The sequence below is a fragment of the Schistocerca serialis genome, chromosome 11 (assembly GCF_023864345.2).
Source record: "Schistocerca serialis cubense isolate TAMUIC-IGC-003099 chromosome 11, iqSchSeri2.2, whole genome shotgun sequence".
Classification (NCBI taxonomy): Eukaryota; Metazoa; Arthropoda; class Insecta; order Orthoptera; family Acrididae; genus Schistocerca; species Schistocerca serialis.
In genome coordinates this window covers 201431272-201450697 of record NC_064648.1, presented here as the reverse complement: position 1 = coordinate 201450697, position 19426 = coordinate 201431272, and the positions used below count along the sequence as shown (strand labels likewise).

General features: G+C 39.7%; 1 protein-coding gene across 6 annotated transcripts in view; it reads right to left on the bottom strand.

The window, feature by feature from the left end:
- Positions 1-19426, bottom strand: part of LOC126427399 (uncharacterized) — a 232097-nt gene that overhangs the window by 126763 nt on the left and 85908 nt on the right. For 5 of the 6 annotated variants that reach the window (XM_050089747.1, XM_050089749.1, XM_050089750.1 and 2 more), the window contains one exon: positions 11727-11945. The exons of the other annotated variant lie outside the window; for it this stretch is intronic. In XM_050089747.1, coding sequence (XP_049945704.1) covers positions 11727-11945 — 219 coding nt within the window. The remainder of the gene's footprint in view (positions 1-11726; positions 11946-19426) is intronic. 6 annotated transcript variants of the gene reach the window in all.

The window sequence follows — 19426 nt, the reverse complement described above, 5'->3', positions numbered from 1 at the left end:
TCGAGGGACGTGAAAGGGAAGCAGTGGTTGGGAAGGGAGTAAGACAGGGTTGTAGCCTCTCCCCGATGTTGTTCAATCTGTATATTGAGCAAGCAGTAAAGGAAACAAAAGAAAAATTCGGAGTAGGTATTAAAATTCATGGAGAAGAAGTAAAAACTTTGAGGTTCACCAATGACATTGTAATTCTGTCAGAGATAGCAAAGGACTTGAAAGAGCAGTTGAACGGAATGGATAGTTTCTTGAAAGGAGGAAATAAGATGAACATCAACAAAAGCAAAACGAGCATAATGGAATGTAGTCGAATTAAATTGGGTGATGCTGAGGGAATTAGATTAGGAAATGAGACACTTAAAGTAGTAAAGGAGTTTTGCTATTTGGGGAGCAAAATAACTGATGATGGTCGAAGTAGAGAGGATATAAAATGTAGACTGGCAATGGCAAGGAAAGCGTTTCTGAAGACGAGAAATTTGTTAACATTTAACATAGATTTAAGTTTCTGAAAGTATTTGTATGGAGTGTAGCCATGTATGGAAGTGAAACATGGACCATAAATAGTTTGGACAGGAAGAGAATAGAAGCTTTCGAAATGTGGTGCTACAGAAGAATGCTGAAGATAAGGTGGGTAGATCACATAACTAATGAGGAAGAATTGAATAGAATTGGGGAGAAGAGGAGTTTGTGGCACAACTTGACTAGAAGAATGGATCGGTTGGTAGGACATGTTCTGAGGCATCAAGGGATCACAAATTTAGCAGTAGGTACTGCGAGATGAAGAAGGTTGCACGGGATAGAGTAGCATGGAGAGCTGCATCAAACCAGTCTCAGGACTGAAGACAACAACAACAACAACAACAACATGACCAGTTGTCGCCCGATGTTATCGGGTGACCTCTGACGACCGTTGTCGGTGGCAAAGCTGCGCTCTAACATCACCAGTCTTCGGATGTGGGCGCGCGTTTTCATTCTCCAACAAAGGGATACGTGCGAGAACGGGTATCTACGGCATTTGGCGAATTAAAGTTAGCGCGCAGAACTGTACTTCGTTAAGATAGAGGCCAGCCAGTAAAACACATGGTGATCTCAACAAAGAGAATAATTATTCTGGCTCAGAGAACTGCGTTCTTCGCCTTTTCCACTCTCTCTCTGGTTTTCGATCCCGCAAGTGGGATAGACGAAAATCTGAAACGGAATGCAGACACGCTGCAGCCGGGAGGGCGAAGTATTTGCGCACAATGGACGTATTGCACGCTGAGGCAATAGTCTTCTTGTACACTTTGATGAAACTTGCGTTTGCCGGCCGGGGTGGCCGTGCGGTTCTAGGCGCAGTCTGGAACCGCAGTACCGCTACAGTCGCAGGTTCGAATCCTGCCTCGGGCATGGATGTGTGTGTTGTCCTTAGGTTAGTTAGGTTTACGTAGTTCTAAGTTCTAGGGGACTTATGACCACAGCAGTTGGGTCCCATAGTGCTCAGAGCCATTTTTGAAACTTGCGTTTCATAAAACCATACAAACATATGGAAATCTTGGTCTGAAAGTACCAAAGAAGTACTGTATAGCGTGCATGGATGATAAGTTACAGCTGACGCGATAAATCTGCACGTAGTGAGCACGGTTTCAGAAGATATCGTTCTTGTGAAACACAACTACCTCTTTATACTCATGAAGTAATAAGTGCTATCGACAGGGGATGTCAAATTGATCTCATATTTTTAGATTTCCAGAAGCCTTTCGACACCGTTCCTCACAAGCGTCTTCTAACCGGAGTATCGCCTCAGTTGTGCGACTGGATTCGTGATTTCCTGTCAGAAAGGTCACAGTTCGTAGCAATAGACGGAAAGTTATCGAGCAAAACAGAAGTAATATCCGGCGTTCCCCAAGGAAATGTTATAGGCCCTCTATTGTTTCTGATCTATATTAACGACATAGGAGACAATCTGAGTAGCTGTCTTAGATTGATTGCAGATGATGCTGTCATTTATCGTCTTGTAAAGTCATCAGATCATCAAAACGACTTGCAAAATGATTTAGATAAGATATCTGTCTGGTGCGAAAGGTGCCAATTGACTCTGAGTAAAGAAAAGTGTGAAGTCGTTCACATGAGTACTAAAAGAAATCAGCAAAATTTTGATTACACGATAAGTCACACAAATCTGAGGGCTGTAAATTCAGCTAAATACTTAGGGATTACAATTACAAATAACCTAAATTGGAACGATCACATAAATAATATTGTGGTTAGAGCAAAATAAAGACTGCGATTCATTGGCAGAACACACAGAGGGTGCAACAGGTGTACTAAAGAGACTGCTTACACCACGCTTGTCCGCCTTATTCTGGAGTACTGCTGTGCGGTGTGGGATCCGCATCAGGTGGGACTGACGGATGACATCGAAAAAGTACAAAGAAGGGCAGCTCGTTTTGTATTATTGCGAAATAGGGCATATAGTGTCACAGACATGATACGTGAATTGGACTGGCAACCATTAAAACAAAGGCGTTTTTCGTTGCGACGGGATCTTCTCATGAAATTTCAATCACCAGTTTACTCCTCCGATTGCGTAAACATTCTGTTGGCACCCACCTCCATTGGGAGAAATGATCACCAAAATAAAATAAAAAATCAGGGCTCGCACAGAAAAATTTAGGTGCTCGTTTTTCACGCGTGCCGTTCGAGAGTGGAACGGTAGAGAGACAGGTTGAAGGTGGTTCATTGAACCCTCTGCCAGGAACTTCATTGTGAACAGCAGAGTAATCACGTAGATGTAGATGCAAATACTCGCGCGCTGTCGCCCACAGTTTCTGTAAATAAATTGCTTTCACAGGTGACAAGATACAATGATCATGCCTTAGAAGTTGCCAAAATTAATTTTATATTTTCCCTAACAACTTTTCCGCTGAAGTTTCCACGAGAGTAACAGAATGCGAATTCATCAGCGACGATAATTTTTGTTACACGGGCGAAACAGTTTCACACCTATTTTATTCTTTATTTCAGAGTATTTGTTTGTTTTCACGATATAATATGTATGACGCATCTATAAACTTCGAGAAACTTCGAATTTTTTAATTCCAAATAGGTTAGGCTTCTTTTTTTCAATGCCGTGAGGTAATTTTTTTTAAATTTTTGCAACGTGTTTTTTGCGGTTCAACAGGCAATAAGTTTCTTTTGGAAAGTAGTCCATCACATTCGAGACTAAAAACAGGTATGTCTAATATTTTTTCCGGAGATTTTACTACCATCTGTAGTTATTAACAGGTAATGCTGCAAGAACGGGAGATACCTTGGACCTGTCTAATATCTGAAGGCCACTACAAAAAGCTGCTAATCTGGTTCGTGGTTCACAGTCCCAATGCCTAATGGCTTCCAGAGGCAACAAAAAATTATTGACGCAATTTAATCTTATATACATCTAGAGGTATAAGCTTGTGTTTAAGCTTCAACACAACAGTTATTATGTAAAACCACTGGCGCCCAAATACCCAAACTTTACTCATACAGCATACTTGAGAATGACAGAACTTAGCGACTTCCGACAGACTTTACATACAATTTCGAGTATTTTTCCCCCTTGTCGACACCTCTCACTAAACGATGAAAGAAAAATAACTTCTCGCTTACGTCATTTTCGGTAATCAGGCCGTGAATTCCCAGCATCAGGCACAACGTTTTAATTTATTACTTCTTTAGTACTAACTCATATTCACAGCACATTCTGCAGTCACTATCCACATATTAACCACTGAATGTACACACCAAATTATATTTGACATTATAAACACTGACAAGTGTGAAAAATTTGGGTTTGCTTAAAATGGAGCGCAAATTAGACAGCCTATACACATCCTCTGTTTCTGTTTTGAGACCACTTAGCAATATCCGCTACCCTTAAAAATTATTTCATCCGTTGTTCATAATCGAAGTTTATATTCTGCGTTTAATGCCATAGACTTAATGTGAAACACCTTGTCCTTCTAACATGAAAATACTTTACGCTTCCTCTCCCGAAAAATACAAAGATATGGCATCATTGCATTGCAAAATTTTTGACACTCATGTACCTTTTACAGTGTGTATTTATTTTCGTATGTTGTAAATCAAAACATGTGGTGCACACTGAAACTTCGTTTTGTGACCGAACGAAAGTGGTTTACAATGCAGCGCAACGTTTGTGACTCCGAAAATACAAACATCTTTGAGAATGTATTCACAAAAAAAGAGAGGTTCAAATGGCTCTGAGCACTACGGGACTTAACTTCCGAGGTCATCAGTCCCCTAGAGCTACTTAAACCTAACTAACCTAAGGACATCACACACATCCATGCCCGAGGCAGGATTCGATCCTGCAAACGTAGCGGTTCCAGACTGTAGCGCCTAGAACCGCTCGGCCACTACGGCTGGCCTGCAACAAAACTGCGAAAACAAATGCGCCAGATGAACATTTCATAAGCCGCATTCCAACACCGACATGTATCGTAACCATTTGGTTACACATTGATCATTGTGAATTGTTTATCCTAGAGCAACTCACAGGAAAATGTGTAATTTGTTTTGATGAAAGTACGAAAAAAACGTCTGATGATGAATGGCAAAAAATTCGAAACTGGTAACCGTACTTTATTAAAAAAGTAACGTGAAACCCATTTGCAGTTGGTTGCTGTACACCATCAAAAATTTATTTTATTTCAAGCGTTTTCTCGTACTTCCATGCTTAACATGAAATATTAAACCCATTTGTAAAGTAATCAAGGAGTTACAAACATTTTATCGACGGAAGTACGATTTTTTATTTTTTTAAAGAATTGCGCGCTTAGCGTTCTAGTCTATATTGTTTCGAATCGTTTTTGCCAAATTGTCCTTTGGACACTTACCTTATAAGTAGATGATATACTCGGGAAAATAGTTGGCACTGCGTTTTCAGTCAGTTTCGGCCTTATTCTGGGATATTCCTTCAATTGTCCCCTATCCATAACTCGGTCTATTCTAACGATGTATGACTCGTCGAAATGTTTTATGCACACGCCAGGTGTTTTTATCTTGGAGAAGTCCGTCGGGATGTGGTCCAGCCACACCTTTCGCCGTGTGACGTCAGTTGGCAATGAAAATACCGTCACTCTTTTAGTTTCTTTGTCGTAATTAGATCGGCACCCAAACACACTACACCTGTGCGGCATTTTGAGGTGTCACCAAGGCTAACAAACAGAATATCGCAGTATCCATCACAACGAACTAGCAAAGCTCCATATTCTACCGCAGAACGTGCGACGTAGCTGGAAAACCTTTGCAAAAAGATTTCAGAATACACACACGCCGCTTACAAAAGAATATGCTGTTACGCAGTTCGGAGTTGAAATGCAGGAATCAATAACGACATATACACACGAGTAAATACTACGTAATCAACTCCCAACAGGCGCATTAAGTTGTCTAAGAAACAGCGGACAATCCACGCACACGCGTGGTTTATACGCGGCAACTCGCAGCACTGACTATCGGAGATGCGGTCACGAATACACGGCGCCCCGCGGGAAATTACGGGCCCGCAACGATCTTGTGACGTCACGCTAGTCGCCTTGTCCGCCATACTTCGCGAACGCTCGGCTCGTGCAGGGCCCGCGGGAAATCAATATGTCAATGAAAAAGTTCCCCCTACAGGTCTTAACTTAGTCGTGTGCTGCGAGAGTTCGCATGCATTTAAACGCGGAGTTACGAATTATTAAGCTGCTCTGGAACAGTTACTCGCTCTCCTACTGCGTCACGTGCTGTGACGTACACCCCGTGACGTGCCATTCACGTGGGCCTCGCGGTGCGTTGAACAATGTATCCCGTGCAGGGTCCAGGGAAATCAGTATGTCAAACTGTACATACCAAAAGTCGTAACGTGTGTTACTGAGAGCTAGAGTGTATTTAAACACGGAGATACGAATTATTAAACCGTTTGAAACAGTTACTCGCTCCCCGCAGACGGCAGCTGCAACTCGTAAGACCTGCAGCGTCACGTGCATGGCAGCACGCCTCAGGACCCGCCTAACTCGCTGCGTGACGTCACATCTACGTACCCCCCCCCCCCCCCCCCAACCACCGCCGACACCAACGAGCTTCAGCTTCTGCCGCTAGGTGGATCTGCCCTCCTCCTGCCCACGCAGCGAGGTAAGAATAAGACAGGCGTCTAAAGCTAGCGAAATGAGGGCTGCTCAACTACCTTACCTACCGATAGATGGCTCTAGCGTCAAGCTACCGCTAGCTGTAGACGCCTGTGTCTGTATGCGCCACACAAATAGGTGCCCATTTTTTAAGACAACAGAAACAGTACGTATCAGTACACCTTAATTTCGCTGCTAACGACTCTTCACTGGCAGTATCCGTCAAAACCGCAGTTAACTTATCTTCTCTGGTGATGTAGTTATTTTTTATAGCTGTGAATGTTGATTCGTCGCGAATGATAACGCCGATCCGTTGCTTGAATCTATTCCGAGTGATTTTGTTATATTTTTAATTCCCTTGCCCGTCGAAGTATTTCTTCTCCAATAGTTATCACACACCATTTTTGTGTATGTGACAGTCTTGATTAGGGTGTCCATTTCATTTTCATTGAAAAAGGGTACATTTGAAATAAATTAGAGAAAAACCTAGGACAATGAAGGAAAAAACGGGACATAAATATTGTATTGACTAAATTTAATACACATACAAGTTAACCTTTACAACGTGCACTCAGATGATCCCAAATCACTTTTTACAAGTATTCTGCCACACTATCACCGTACTTTACACTTTCATGTACTTTATCAAGAAGTGCACTTTCATTTGAAAGTGCACTTCTTGATACACCATTAACGTGTGTTTTGACAATGAGCAAGGCCCTCACTGTTTCAACTTTCATTGTTTTTTTTTCTCCATATGACCACAAAGAGTTCACAAACTAACACACACGTTCCGCAGCAGCATTTGACCCAGGAATTGCCAGACAAAACTCCACCAAATGAATGATGTTTTTCATGTTAATGTTTTTACTTTTGAAATAAACAAATATTTTACAGCCAGTTTGTAGTGAATTATGCACCACATGTGCTGGACAGCCAACACCTACTATATTATTCACTGTGGTCTGTTGCAGTTTATAGAACAAATTGTTTTTTCCTTTCCTCTGCTTACGACCAAAATTGGTGTTAAGTGTTGTCTGCAGAAACTGCAATCACCTTTCCCTCAGTATCATATTTCTTTAAAACCTCCAGCACATGATTCTGAAGTAAATCTGAAGTTTCTTCACCTAAATTAACCAATTCGAGCACTTTCACCGTGATGCCATTTTCAGGGTGAAAATACCTGATAAGGAGAGGAACCAACTTCAAATCCAGATGATTCGATGTATCAATCATTACAGAAATGAAACGAGCACTTTTCAGTTCATTTAAAACCTGCTGAGCTGCATACGGTGCAATAACATTTGAAACGATTGCATTACATTTTGTGTGTCCACATGTGAATTTAGGATTGAAAAGTTTTTTAACAACTGCTGTAGTACAGTCCATTGACTTAAAGCTATGGTTATGCATTGCACTGTGGTATGCAAACGTAGCTTCTTGTGCTGCCAGCTGCCTATCCATTTCCGTTACTGATTTTAAGCTTACATAGTAGTCACTTACGCATTTATTTGCTCTTTTCGTTTGATCACTCATGCGTTGTTTCTTCGTCTTAATGTGATCCACAATGTCAGAGCTTCCACCATGACCAATAGCAAATTTTGATCTGCACAATGTACATTCTAGTTTCTCCACTACCAGTGATAAAAGGAAACTCGCTTTTTATATTGCTGTTAAAGTTACACTTTCGTTTTGGCATAATGAAACAGTGATTGTACAGTGCAAAACATTAACCGTGTGATGACGAAAGCCAGAGAGCAAGTATCAGTGGTGTAGAGTATCTCTGGACGGAAAGGACAGATTCAGTGGATCGATTTAGAAGAGAAGAATCTTCGTTCTTATTCGTAACCTATAGTGCGTTCATAATTACTTGCGACTTTTGACAGTTCGGTACATGTTTGGGGTATGCTGAAAGTCATCACACGCTTCCTAGCGTAAATAATTGCGCAGTTAATAGCAAGTCAAACAACCAGTAGCGTAAAATACTCTAGCCAAGCGGAATCATAAAAAACGGGTCATTTGAGCGTCCCAAAAAAACTTTCGGGACAGCGGGACATTTTGGTAAAAAACGGGACTGTCCCGGGAAAAACGGGACGAATGGACACCCTAGTCTTGATCCATACTGTAGTAGTTTACCTACAATTACAATGCCCAAATATCGCTAATGACGTCGTAGCGTAACGACTACCGTTTTTGGCTAGTAATATCAAGGTCCTGGGTTCAATACCTACTCACTGAAGTTTTTAATCTGGTGGAAAGATTTGGAAGGAGGTTCCTTCTGTCTTAGGAAACCAACAGGAAAGCTACTTGAATATAAAAGGAGCAAAACTGATGCGCAAATCGCTAACGTAACTGTTTACGTCGAAAGGCTTACTTCAGGATAGGTGACATTTGTTAACAGCAGAAGCATCAGCCTGTATTTTTTCGGGTTAGTGGGCGAGATGCTCTATGCATTACAACTACAGATCTTATTCTTTCAAAGATTCCAGACCAGTTCTACAGAATTTAGGTCGAAACTGTGTGGCGGAACTAGGAAGGGAACCTTTCCTTGCTGAATTTTTTCACTATAGTTAGGGTCAAGCCTGTTCTGCGCATCTACGTCACGCATTCTCCGACAACCAATATGCCGTTCAGTACTGTTCTCAGATCTCTGCTGTGAAAGTGGTTGCCATCGTGAGCATTAAACGCGACCGTGGCGAGCTATTCAGTAAAATTTTATTCCATTTCTTGCGAGCTGTCACGGTCGATGGTAGAGATAAGCAACAAATTCCGCGCAGGCAAGTGAGAATCATAATTTGCAGCAACCACGCTTTTTTCTAGCCCAGAGCACGTCTATGCGCTTACGGCAATCGTCGCTTGAAACCGGCAAACAGTGCAATCCCCATCCATATCTCAATCTGCGCGAACAGCCATCATTCATAGATCAGACTACAGAATAAGCAGGAGTTGAAATTTCTTTGTCGCTCATAAGGGAACCTCCCCATCGCACCCCCCTCAGATTTAGTTATAAGTTGGCACAGTGGATAGGCCTAGAAAAACTGAACACAGATCAATCGAGAAAACAGGAAGAAGTTGTGTGGAACTATGAAAAAAATAAGCAAAATATACAAACTGAGTAGTCCATGTTGAACATAGGCAACATCAAGGACAATCTGAGCTCAGGAGCGCCGTGCTCTCGTGGTTAGCGTGAGCAACTGCGGAACGGAAGGTCTTTGGTTCAAATCTTCCCTCAAGTGAAAATTTTAATTTTTTATTTTCAGACAATTATGTGACGCACATGCCGTCACCAGTGTCGTATAGAATATGTCAGACGTGTTTTCCTGTGGAGGAATCGGTTGGCCTATGACGTTGCGATCAAATGTTATCGGTTCTCATTGGAGATGCACGTCCTTTCGTCTACTAATCGCACGGTTTTGCGGTGCGGTCGCAAAACACAGGCACTAAATTTATTACAGTGAACAGAGACGTCAATGAACGAACGGACAGATCATAACTTTGCGAAAAAAAAGAAGTAAATTTTTCACTTGAGGGAAGACTTGAACCAAAGACCTCTCGTTCCACAGCTGCTCACGCTAACCACGGGACCACGGCGCTCCTGAACTTACACTATCCTTGATGTTGCCTATGTTTTGCATGGACTACTCAGTTCGTATAATTTGCTTATTTTTTTCATAGTTCCACACAACTTCTTCCTGCTTTCTCGATTGATCTGTGTTCAGTTTTTCAAGGCCTATCCACTGTGCCAACTTATAACTAAATCCGAGGGGGGTGCGATGGGGAGGTTCCCTTGTCAGTATTACAGGCGTCGCAAAGGATCATGGTAACGTGACCGTAGAGTCATCTATCGGTTGATCCTGTAGTTGAGCGTGACCCAAGACACCTGGACTCGCAAAGGATCATGGTAGCTTGACGCTAGAGTCATCTATCGGTAGGTCAGGTAGTTGAGCATCCCTCATTTCGCTAGCTTTAGATGCAAGGGGAGATGGCGCTACGTATCCCAGCCGTACTACGTTTTGAAGCCATGGGGGCGTGGCTCGCTGCCATGACACACTGACAAACATTGCCAGTGTGCTATAGCGCTGTGTGTATTAAAGTCGCTAATTGCACCACATACGCATGTAACATCATCAAATTAGTTGTTTAAAATAAAATCTCGTAAAGGCGAAATTCAGCGTTTCTTCTGATTAAAAATAGTTTTTAATGTAATATTACGAATAGCTAGTAGTATATGCTGGTCTTCAATGTAAATGATACAATTTTGTTAATTCAGTAATAAACGTGTATCACAAACTCGTGTTCTTTCTTTACTTTTTCTTACGATCACCTGATACAACCATCTGATTGGACGAAGCAATCTCAGATTTACGAAAAGTGACGTCGTCTTTTCCGATTTTCGTGACATACAAACCAAAACTTTTCAGTTGTTTGAGTTCAGAATGATGTATTGTAGCAGCTATTTACTAATGTGTTACAGACTGATTGCGGTTCTGACCACCACACATATCTGAAGAGGTAACCAAATGATCTTTGTTGTTAATTATTTAAACAATGAAGCAGCAGATAAATAAGTCTGATAAAATAACTCAATGTGAGTTAATGTTTAGCCAACAACCTGTCACATTGTGCACAACTTAATTCTGTTGTCAAGTGGAATAGAACTGCGGGGAATCCCAAGAAATATAAATTAGGTGTTTGTTATACACAAAAAAAGGTACTTTCAGTTTGGATAACATTGACCCTGAGGAAGAAAACAAAACTCTTTTCCATACAGTTCATACACACTTCAACACATACCCACATTTCTTCTCTTAAGTTGTACGCAGCAGCTCTAGTATGAGACTGGGGCACTTTTTTTTAGTAACTAACAAATCAACTGCGGCAGCAGCACTTACACGGCATGTCTGTTAGCCAAGGCAGTATAACAGTGTTCCAATTTTCATCTGCTATGGGAGTCATTTTAATATTAGTAAGGAGTTCTACTTATTGCTTACTTACCTTAGGTCCCAATTTTTTATTTTGGTATGAAAGAGATTTCTTAACAGGGCAACAATATCCCAATGTTTTTAGGTGGCTTAGGCATAAACCATTTCACATTGTGCTTTGTTTATGTCATTCCCTATTTTATAATTTTCATTCTTTTAAATGCAAGCCTTTCTTGTCAAGCTGACAGGTATTTACAGTGGTAAATTCACATAACTGATAACATTTACGTCACGTGTGTATTCAATTACTTTCGGAATTAGAGCTAAATAATAGAAACTGTAAACTAAGTTAGCTATACCCTCCCCCCAAAGCCCCATAAATACATCTTGTTTGTAATACGTACTGGAACATTTCAGTTACGTTACACTACTGGGAAACACTGTTCATTACCACCAATATTCCCTGAAATACGGTACATAGAATGGCAAATCTACACAGTGTCCTGTTTAGGCCTATACTTTACGCCAGTTAATGTAGTGATAGCTTTTAATTTGGTACGTGATGAAGACAAAGTGAGTTACTCAACACTTCGATTATCGACGATACGTACGTATTATACTGAAACATGAACTTGAAAACTAAGAATTCTTTGAATTAACATACCTTTTGCAAATGTTTTGGGTGTGTAGGGAAAACTGATGGTACAGCATTTTCTCGAAGCCTTACTGTTGAAAGGGAAGTTCGGTCAATGTCATCTTCTCGAAAATGCTGAGAACATATAGTGCTCCATTTAGACGCAAGCCAATTCTTCCTCCTCACGGCATTCTCCCCCTCCTCACGGCATTCTCCCACAGAGCTTTCCGACTTCCATCTTTCGGGAATCTAAAATCATAAAGGAAAAAAATACACTATAGTACAAATAGAGATGTAGTACACGTTCGTTCACAATGAAGTAGTAAAATCACATTTAGCGAGACAACTTACACATGAAACGTTATTCCCTTCGATTTCGCATCACAATCAGAACGATTCGTACACCCGAACACCACACAAGTCACCACAAAAGCGCAAAATCCTTCCAAAAGCGAGCGACAAGCCTATGCACACAAGCTTACAGCAGCAATGCTTTGATCGGATTGAGATGGCTACCCTCGGCTTCGCAGCTGTGACGTCAGGGCGTCTCCCCTCTACTACGGATCTTACGAGTTCCAGCGACTGCTTCTGACGGATGCGAGTTATGCTGTTTTTTGAGGCCAATTAACTGCAGATTTAAAGAGATTCAGGTTTTCGGTAACACAAACCACTGTTAAGGCCTTTACTAGGTCCCTTCATTTGCACTGACCTTGATTACTGCAGGTGCTAACCCTTCTAATGAAGCTAACTGTATTGCAGTAACTCTGCTGGCACATTTACTGCAAGCAGTAAAAACGAGCAAACAGCATAAACTTACCTTTCGAACTGCTTCCAAGTAGAATACGCTCCAACTGCCAGTCATTCATTGCTAACAATATGACGTTAACTATGTATAATTTTTTTCATTCTGGAACTTAAGTTGTTCACAACGGATACAAAATTAAATAAAAGTATCAGTCAATGCCATCGTAAATGCCTCCTCTTTCACTGTTTAACAAAGCATCAGAACAGTGAAAAATTGCAAGAGAAGGGCACGGAAGAACAAAACTGCAATCTTCAAAAAACAAAAAACTTCCATGCTCCAACAGTAACGTACTACTACGCATTCACTGATTATCGAAACAGTAAAGATGTAAATGAGGAGCGCCGGAACAAAAACAGATAAATCCGCATTTGCTGTTAATACAGAAGGTAACAAATAGTGATCTCTAAATGGGCCCACAAGCTATAAAAAGAAGAAGCACACCATAAAACACTTGATGCCGCGTTGTGATGAAAATTATTTTGTGGCAGCATGTATTATTACTCCCGTATCTTCCCCCTACAGCTCAAACACGCGAATATCGGGTTTTGTTCCGGCCCTCGTCAAATCACAGTACTGACGAAAGTTGGTTACACAAGAGTAACTGAAAGATGAAATAGCAAAGAGGTAGTCAGATGTGTTACACTTAGCATGAAATGCTTCTACAAGCCTCCTTGCATTAGGCCACAGTTAGTATTTGAAGTAACTAAACGAAACAGAAGCTCTAATTTTCTAATACCAAATACTTTCATAGCAGACTAATCTCACTTAGCATTGCTGTTGGCTCTATTTTCATGCTTATTTTAAATTAATTCATATGAATTCATTTTTAAAGTTTTTTTTGAAATGATCTAATCCTCCCTTTCTTTATTGTTGTTCCTTTTCTCAAAGTAGTTGATAGTAACTTCCATGTAGAAAGAGAGACATCTTCAAGTTTACCCAGTAGCCTGTTGTGGAGCAAACAGTTGCACTTAGCAACAACTTAACTTATTTTTCATCAATCATCTTATGGCTAAATTACGAGAGATAGATAGCCGTTTGTCACATTTCATAAATTGATGAAGAAAACTCTATGAGTACAGATATTGTATCCCACACTGATTCAAAAGTGTACACTACTTCCTCAGAGGGCAAGGTTGGTTTACCTCTGTTCTGGTCCTTTATAAGTCATATGAAGAGTCTACTTCCATTTCCTCATTTAGTTGTAATACAGACAAGTATTACATTTTGATTTTGGGAAAACTTTTCTCAGTGTGTAGACAGCTACATACATTAGTATGGGTAAAATATCAGCAGGAACATAATGTGACTTAAAATTTAAATCCAGTACTTCTGAACCACAGCTGCAAATCAGTATTATGATCTCGAATTTGCTGGATGGGAATTAGAATTTTGAAGTGTAGATTACTATTTTCAGCAGCAAATAGCACATCATTTTTAAATCTTAATTTTCTTTCATTTTCCAAGACCTGCACACATAGCTTATGTAACAGTTGGTCTCACTTAGTTGCAGATAGGATCTAAATCAGCTCTGAAGATTATCAGATTGAACTTGCTGAGAAAAATTTAGTCCAGTCTATATTTTTGGAACAAATATGTGATTTCTGTAAGTTCTGTAACATTCTGTGGTTAAGATTAGAGACTAAAATGTCTGTGCGGACAAACCAACACTTGGTTGTACTGACAGTCTCCAAATTCTCAGTCTGTGACAAATATTACATAAAAGCTGCATATGACTACTGGATATTCCTCTGATGTCTTCTCAGCTATGATCACTAAATCTCTGGTCTTCAAACACAGGTCAATAATCTTCCGCCATTTCACAATAATTTGGAGGAAACCAACCATCTGGTTTATTTGTGCAGAAACATCAGCATATCTTTTGTGCCATGTTTCAGTGGTACAACATTATTTTCATGAGAATTCTTCATGCCAGTTTCACATTCTGCTTTTGAATTGGTGAATGGTACAAAGCCTTTGATGAAAGGGTGTGGCCATACTTGACCAAAGAGTTTTTTTCCTTCTCAAAACCAAGTTCCAAATGTCTTTATTGTGCTGACAGCATTACTGAATGGTCTTCCATGTTAAGAAAATGCAAAGTTTTGTTTACATTTCATTTCATTTTGTTTCCCAGCTGTTTCTGATATATTTCAACAGGTATGGGAAGGGGAGGTTGGCAAAGCTTATAGGTGACAGCATAGGTGGGGTTGGTGGGATCACTCATTGGAAAATTCCTGCAGTAATGGGTGTTAGAGCTGCACCTTTTTTAGATTAAAGTCAGCGGATAGGTATTCCTGCTTAAGGGAAGTCTCTCTAACGAAGTAACCACTTTTGACAAAGCTTAGGTATCCGAGTAATGAGGGAATTAGTATGTTTCATCAAAATATACAAGGTATTAGAGATAAAGTTAGTGAACTGCTTATAGATGTTGACTCTGAAATTATTGGTATATCTGAACACTTCTTAAATAACGAGATAATTCAGAGGCTTCCTTTACCAGGATACAGGTTGGCTGGCAGCTTTTCTAGGAGCTCTTTGTGGTGTGGGGGAGTAGCCATGTATGTGAAAAACGGCATCCCATTTAAGTCAATTGATGTTTCAAAGTACTGCACTGAAAAGGTGTTTCAATGTTGTGCAGGTGTGGTTAAATTTAATGGAGCTAAACTTCTAACTGTTGTTATTTATAGATCCCCAGACTCTGATTTCACAATATTTTTGCTAAAGCTAGAGGAGGTTCTTGGTTCACTTTATAGGAAATACAAAAAGTTAGTTATATGTGGTGACTTCAATATTAATTGTATAAGTGATTGTGCAAGGAAGAGGATGCTGGTAGACCTCCTTAATTCATATAATCTTATGCAAACCGTATTATTTCCAACGAGAGTGCAAGGGAACAGTAGAACAACCATAGACAACATTTTTGTTCATTCCTCATTACTAGAAGGGCATTCTGTTAGCAAAAAGGTGAATGGCTTTTCAGATCATGATGCACAATTTTTAACTTTAAAAGATTTTTGTGCTGCAACACGTGTTAAATATAGTCATCAGCTGTTCAGGAAAGCTGATCCAGTTGCTGTAGAGACCTTTGTAAACCTTATCAAGGAACAAGAGTGGCAAGATGTTTATAGCGCTGATACAGTAGACGATAAATATAATGCTTTTCTCAAGACTTTTCTCGTGCTCTTTGAAAGTTGTTTTCTGTTAGAACGTTCAAAACAGGGTACTAGCACAAACAGGCAGCCTGGGTTGCTGACTAGAGGGATAAGAATATCTTGTAGAACAAAGTGGCAATTATATCAAAATGTTAGAAACAGTCAAAATCTAAATGCAGCAGCCCATTACAAACAGTATTGTAAGGTGCTTAAAAATGTTATTAGGAAGGCAAAAAGTATATGGTATGCAGATAGAATAGCTAAGTATCAGGATAAAATTAAAACCATATGGCGCTTCAGTCTGGAACCGCACGACTGCTACGGTCGCAGGTTCGAATCCTGCCTCGGGCATGGATGTGTGTGATGTCCTTAGGTTAGTTAGGTTTAAGTAGTTCTAAGTTCTAGGGGACTTATGACCACAGCAGTTGGGTCCCATAGTGCTCAGAGCCATTTGAACCAAAACCATATGGTCAGTCGTAAAGGAAGTTGCTGGTCTGCAGAGACAGGTCGAGGATATAGAATCAGTGCGTAGTAAGAATGTCCGTGTTACTGATAAGTCGCACATATGTACAGTATTTAATAATCACTTTCTGAATATAGCAGGTGAATTAAATAGAAACCTAGTCCCAACAGGGAATCATATAGCGCTCTTAGAAAAATGTGTTCCGAGACTGTTACCTGAAATGCTCCTCCAGGATACTGACAAGAGGGAGATTGAGTTAATAATTAAATCACTAAAGACCAAGAACTCTCATGGATATGACGAGGTATCTAGCAGAATACTGAAGTATTGTTCTATGTATGTTAGCCCAGTTCTCAGCCATATCTGTAACTTTTCCTTTAGGAGTGGTCGGTTTCCTGACCGATTAAAGTACTCGGTAGTGAAGCCACTTTATAAAAAGGGAGACATTGATAATGTTGACAATTTTAGACCTATTTCTATGCCATCAGTGTTTGCTAAAGTTATCGAGAAGGTTGTATATACAAGGTTACTGGAGCATTTAAATTCACATAATTTAATGTCAAATGTTCAGTTTGGTTTTAGAAATGGTTTAACAACTGAAAATGCTATATTCTCTTTTCTCTGTGAGGTTTTGGACGGATTAAATAAAAGTTTGCGAACGCTAGGTGTTTTCTTTGTTTTAAGGAAGGCTTTTGACTGTGTTGACCACAAAATATTACTGCAGAAGTTGGACCATTATGGAGTAAGGGGAGTAGCTTACAATTGGTTCGCCTCTTACTTTAAGAACAGAAAGCAGAGGGTAGTTCTCCGGAATATTGAGAGTGGTAGTGATGTTCAGTCCCAATGGGGCACTGTTAAGTGGGGCGTTCCCCAAGGGTCGGTGCTGGGGCCACTGCTGTTTCTTATTTATATAAATGATATGCCTTCTAGTATTACAGGTGATTCAAAAATATTTTTGTTTGCTGATGACACCAGCTTGATAGTGAAGGATCTTGTGTGTAATATTGAAACAGTAACAAATAATGTAGTTCATGAAATAAGTTCGTGGCTTGTGGAAAATAATTTGATGCTAAATCACAGTAAGACTCAGTTTTTACAGTTTCTAACTCACAATTCAACAAGAACCGATATTTTGATCAGACAGAATGGGCATATTATAAGCGAGACGGAACAGTTCAAGTTCCTAGGCGTTCGGATAGATAGTAAGCTGTTGTGGAAAGCCCATGTCCAGGATCTTGTTCAGAAACTAAATACTGCTTTATTTACCATTAGAACAGTATCTGAAATAAGTGACACTTCAACACGAAAAGTAGTCTACTTTGCATATTTTCACACGCTTATGTCGTATGGTATTATTTTTTGGGGCAATTCTTCTGATTAAAAAAGGGTATTTTTGGCTCAAAAACGGGCTGTTCGAGCTATATGTGGTGTAAGTTCGAGAACCTCTTGTCGACCCCTATTCAATAGTCTGGGAATTCTGACATTGCCCTCACAGTATATATTTTCTTTAATGTCATTTGCTGTTAGCAATATTAGCCTATTCGCAAGAGTTAGCAGCTTTCACTCAGTTAATACTAGGCAGAAATCCAATCTGCATGCGGTATGCGCTTCCTTGACTCTTGCGCAGAAAGGAGTGCAGTATTCTGCTGCATCCATTTTTAATAAGCTACCACAAGAACTCAAAAATCTTAGCAGTTGCCCAAACTCTTAAGTCTAAACTGAAGAGTTTCCTCATGGCTCACTCCTTCTATTCTGTCGAGGACCTCCTGGAAGAGATGAAAAATTAAGAAAATTCCACTGTTACATTGTTGATTTTCTTTATTTAAACTTAAGACTTGTCACCTGAATATGTTTTTTTATACTTCATTTTATCTGTTTCTAATATTGTGTTATAATTTCATGTATTGACTCGTTCCATGACCATGGAGACTTCTCCTTAATTTGGTCCCACAGAACAATAAATAAATAAATAAATATTGACAGTGTCAAACATAAAACACAATTTTCTAGTTGAATCAAGTGGATGGTCAACAGAAGGTTGCAGGATTTTTTTGACACTGAAAATTCATATGCTTTCCTTTTGACACTATTATTATCTGCAATGAGGATAACTACTTTGAAACCTATTCTTTCCAATATACACAAAACATTTCTGGTTAAGGATTTCAATTGCTCACCTTGTATATTAGCAACAGGAATGATAGCCACTATATCAACATATTTTGACAAAACTGAAGAGACCATAAATACCTGAGCTGTTTTGGCACATGTTTCGGCATCAAATATGTAATTGCCCTACATTTCACCACACACAAATGAAGGTCTGGCTGTATATAATCATTGGTCAAAAGAGACACTATCGGTTCCCATGGTTACAGATATTTAACTCTGTTTTATTACTATCTAATGATGGCTTCACCAAGTTATGATTACAAATCAGGTTCAGTAAAGTACGTGGGTGCGGTAAAAACATCAGACAGCATTTTCTTAGAGTGGCAGAATGGACATACAAACAGCTAGGTACTATCATAGTTTTGCTGCCATATTGCCTATTGTTTTTTGTGAGCTGCAACACTTTCAATTGCTCCACACGTTTTAATCGTTCATTTTCATCAAACCTTGGTACCGTATCCAGGCATTCGATTGCAGAGTTAACAGTATGCTCCAGTTTTCCTTTTTCAGGGGTGCCACAAGTTCCCCAACTAAAATCCTGATTTCCAGAAAAGTTTTAGCATTTTTCCCTGACAAATTTTGAGACATCAAGGGAAAGTAAAGGCTTAAGTTGACAAAAAATTTAACGACTTCTGTATTTCTAAACACGTGAGCAAAAATCTTAAGTAGTAACATCAACATTGTTTGTAAAGAACTGTTTTCAGATGGATAAAGCACGCCAAATGGTATATATGTTTCATTAAGACCACTGATATTCTATTTCACTAAAGCGAAACCTATTTGGTGACAAAAACACCCATTTTGTTGAAGTTGCAAGACAGATTTAAAATAGCTTCACTGCTTTCAGATAGAGCCTCAGAAAAAGGGGCTTCTTCAAAGATATGTATAAGATGGGGAAGAGTTGTGTAGACCAACACTAAAGGTGACCACCAATAAAATGATAGTTCTGCTATGTTTGTTATTGTCAGTTATTATCCACTTTGTTATGTCTATTATTCTACAGATATTGTGTGATTTTTCTTTCAAGAAATACACGAGTACATAGCGTACAAACTGCCAGCGACTGCCACAATTTTCTTCTTCTTGCAATCCATACTTTCTAATACATAAACTACTTTCAAAGTGCCAAGTTGCAAAAGAG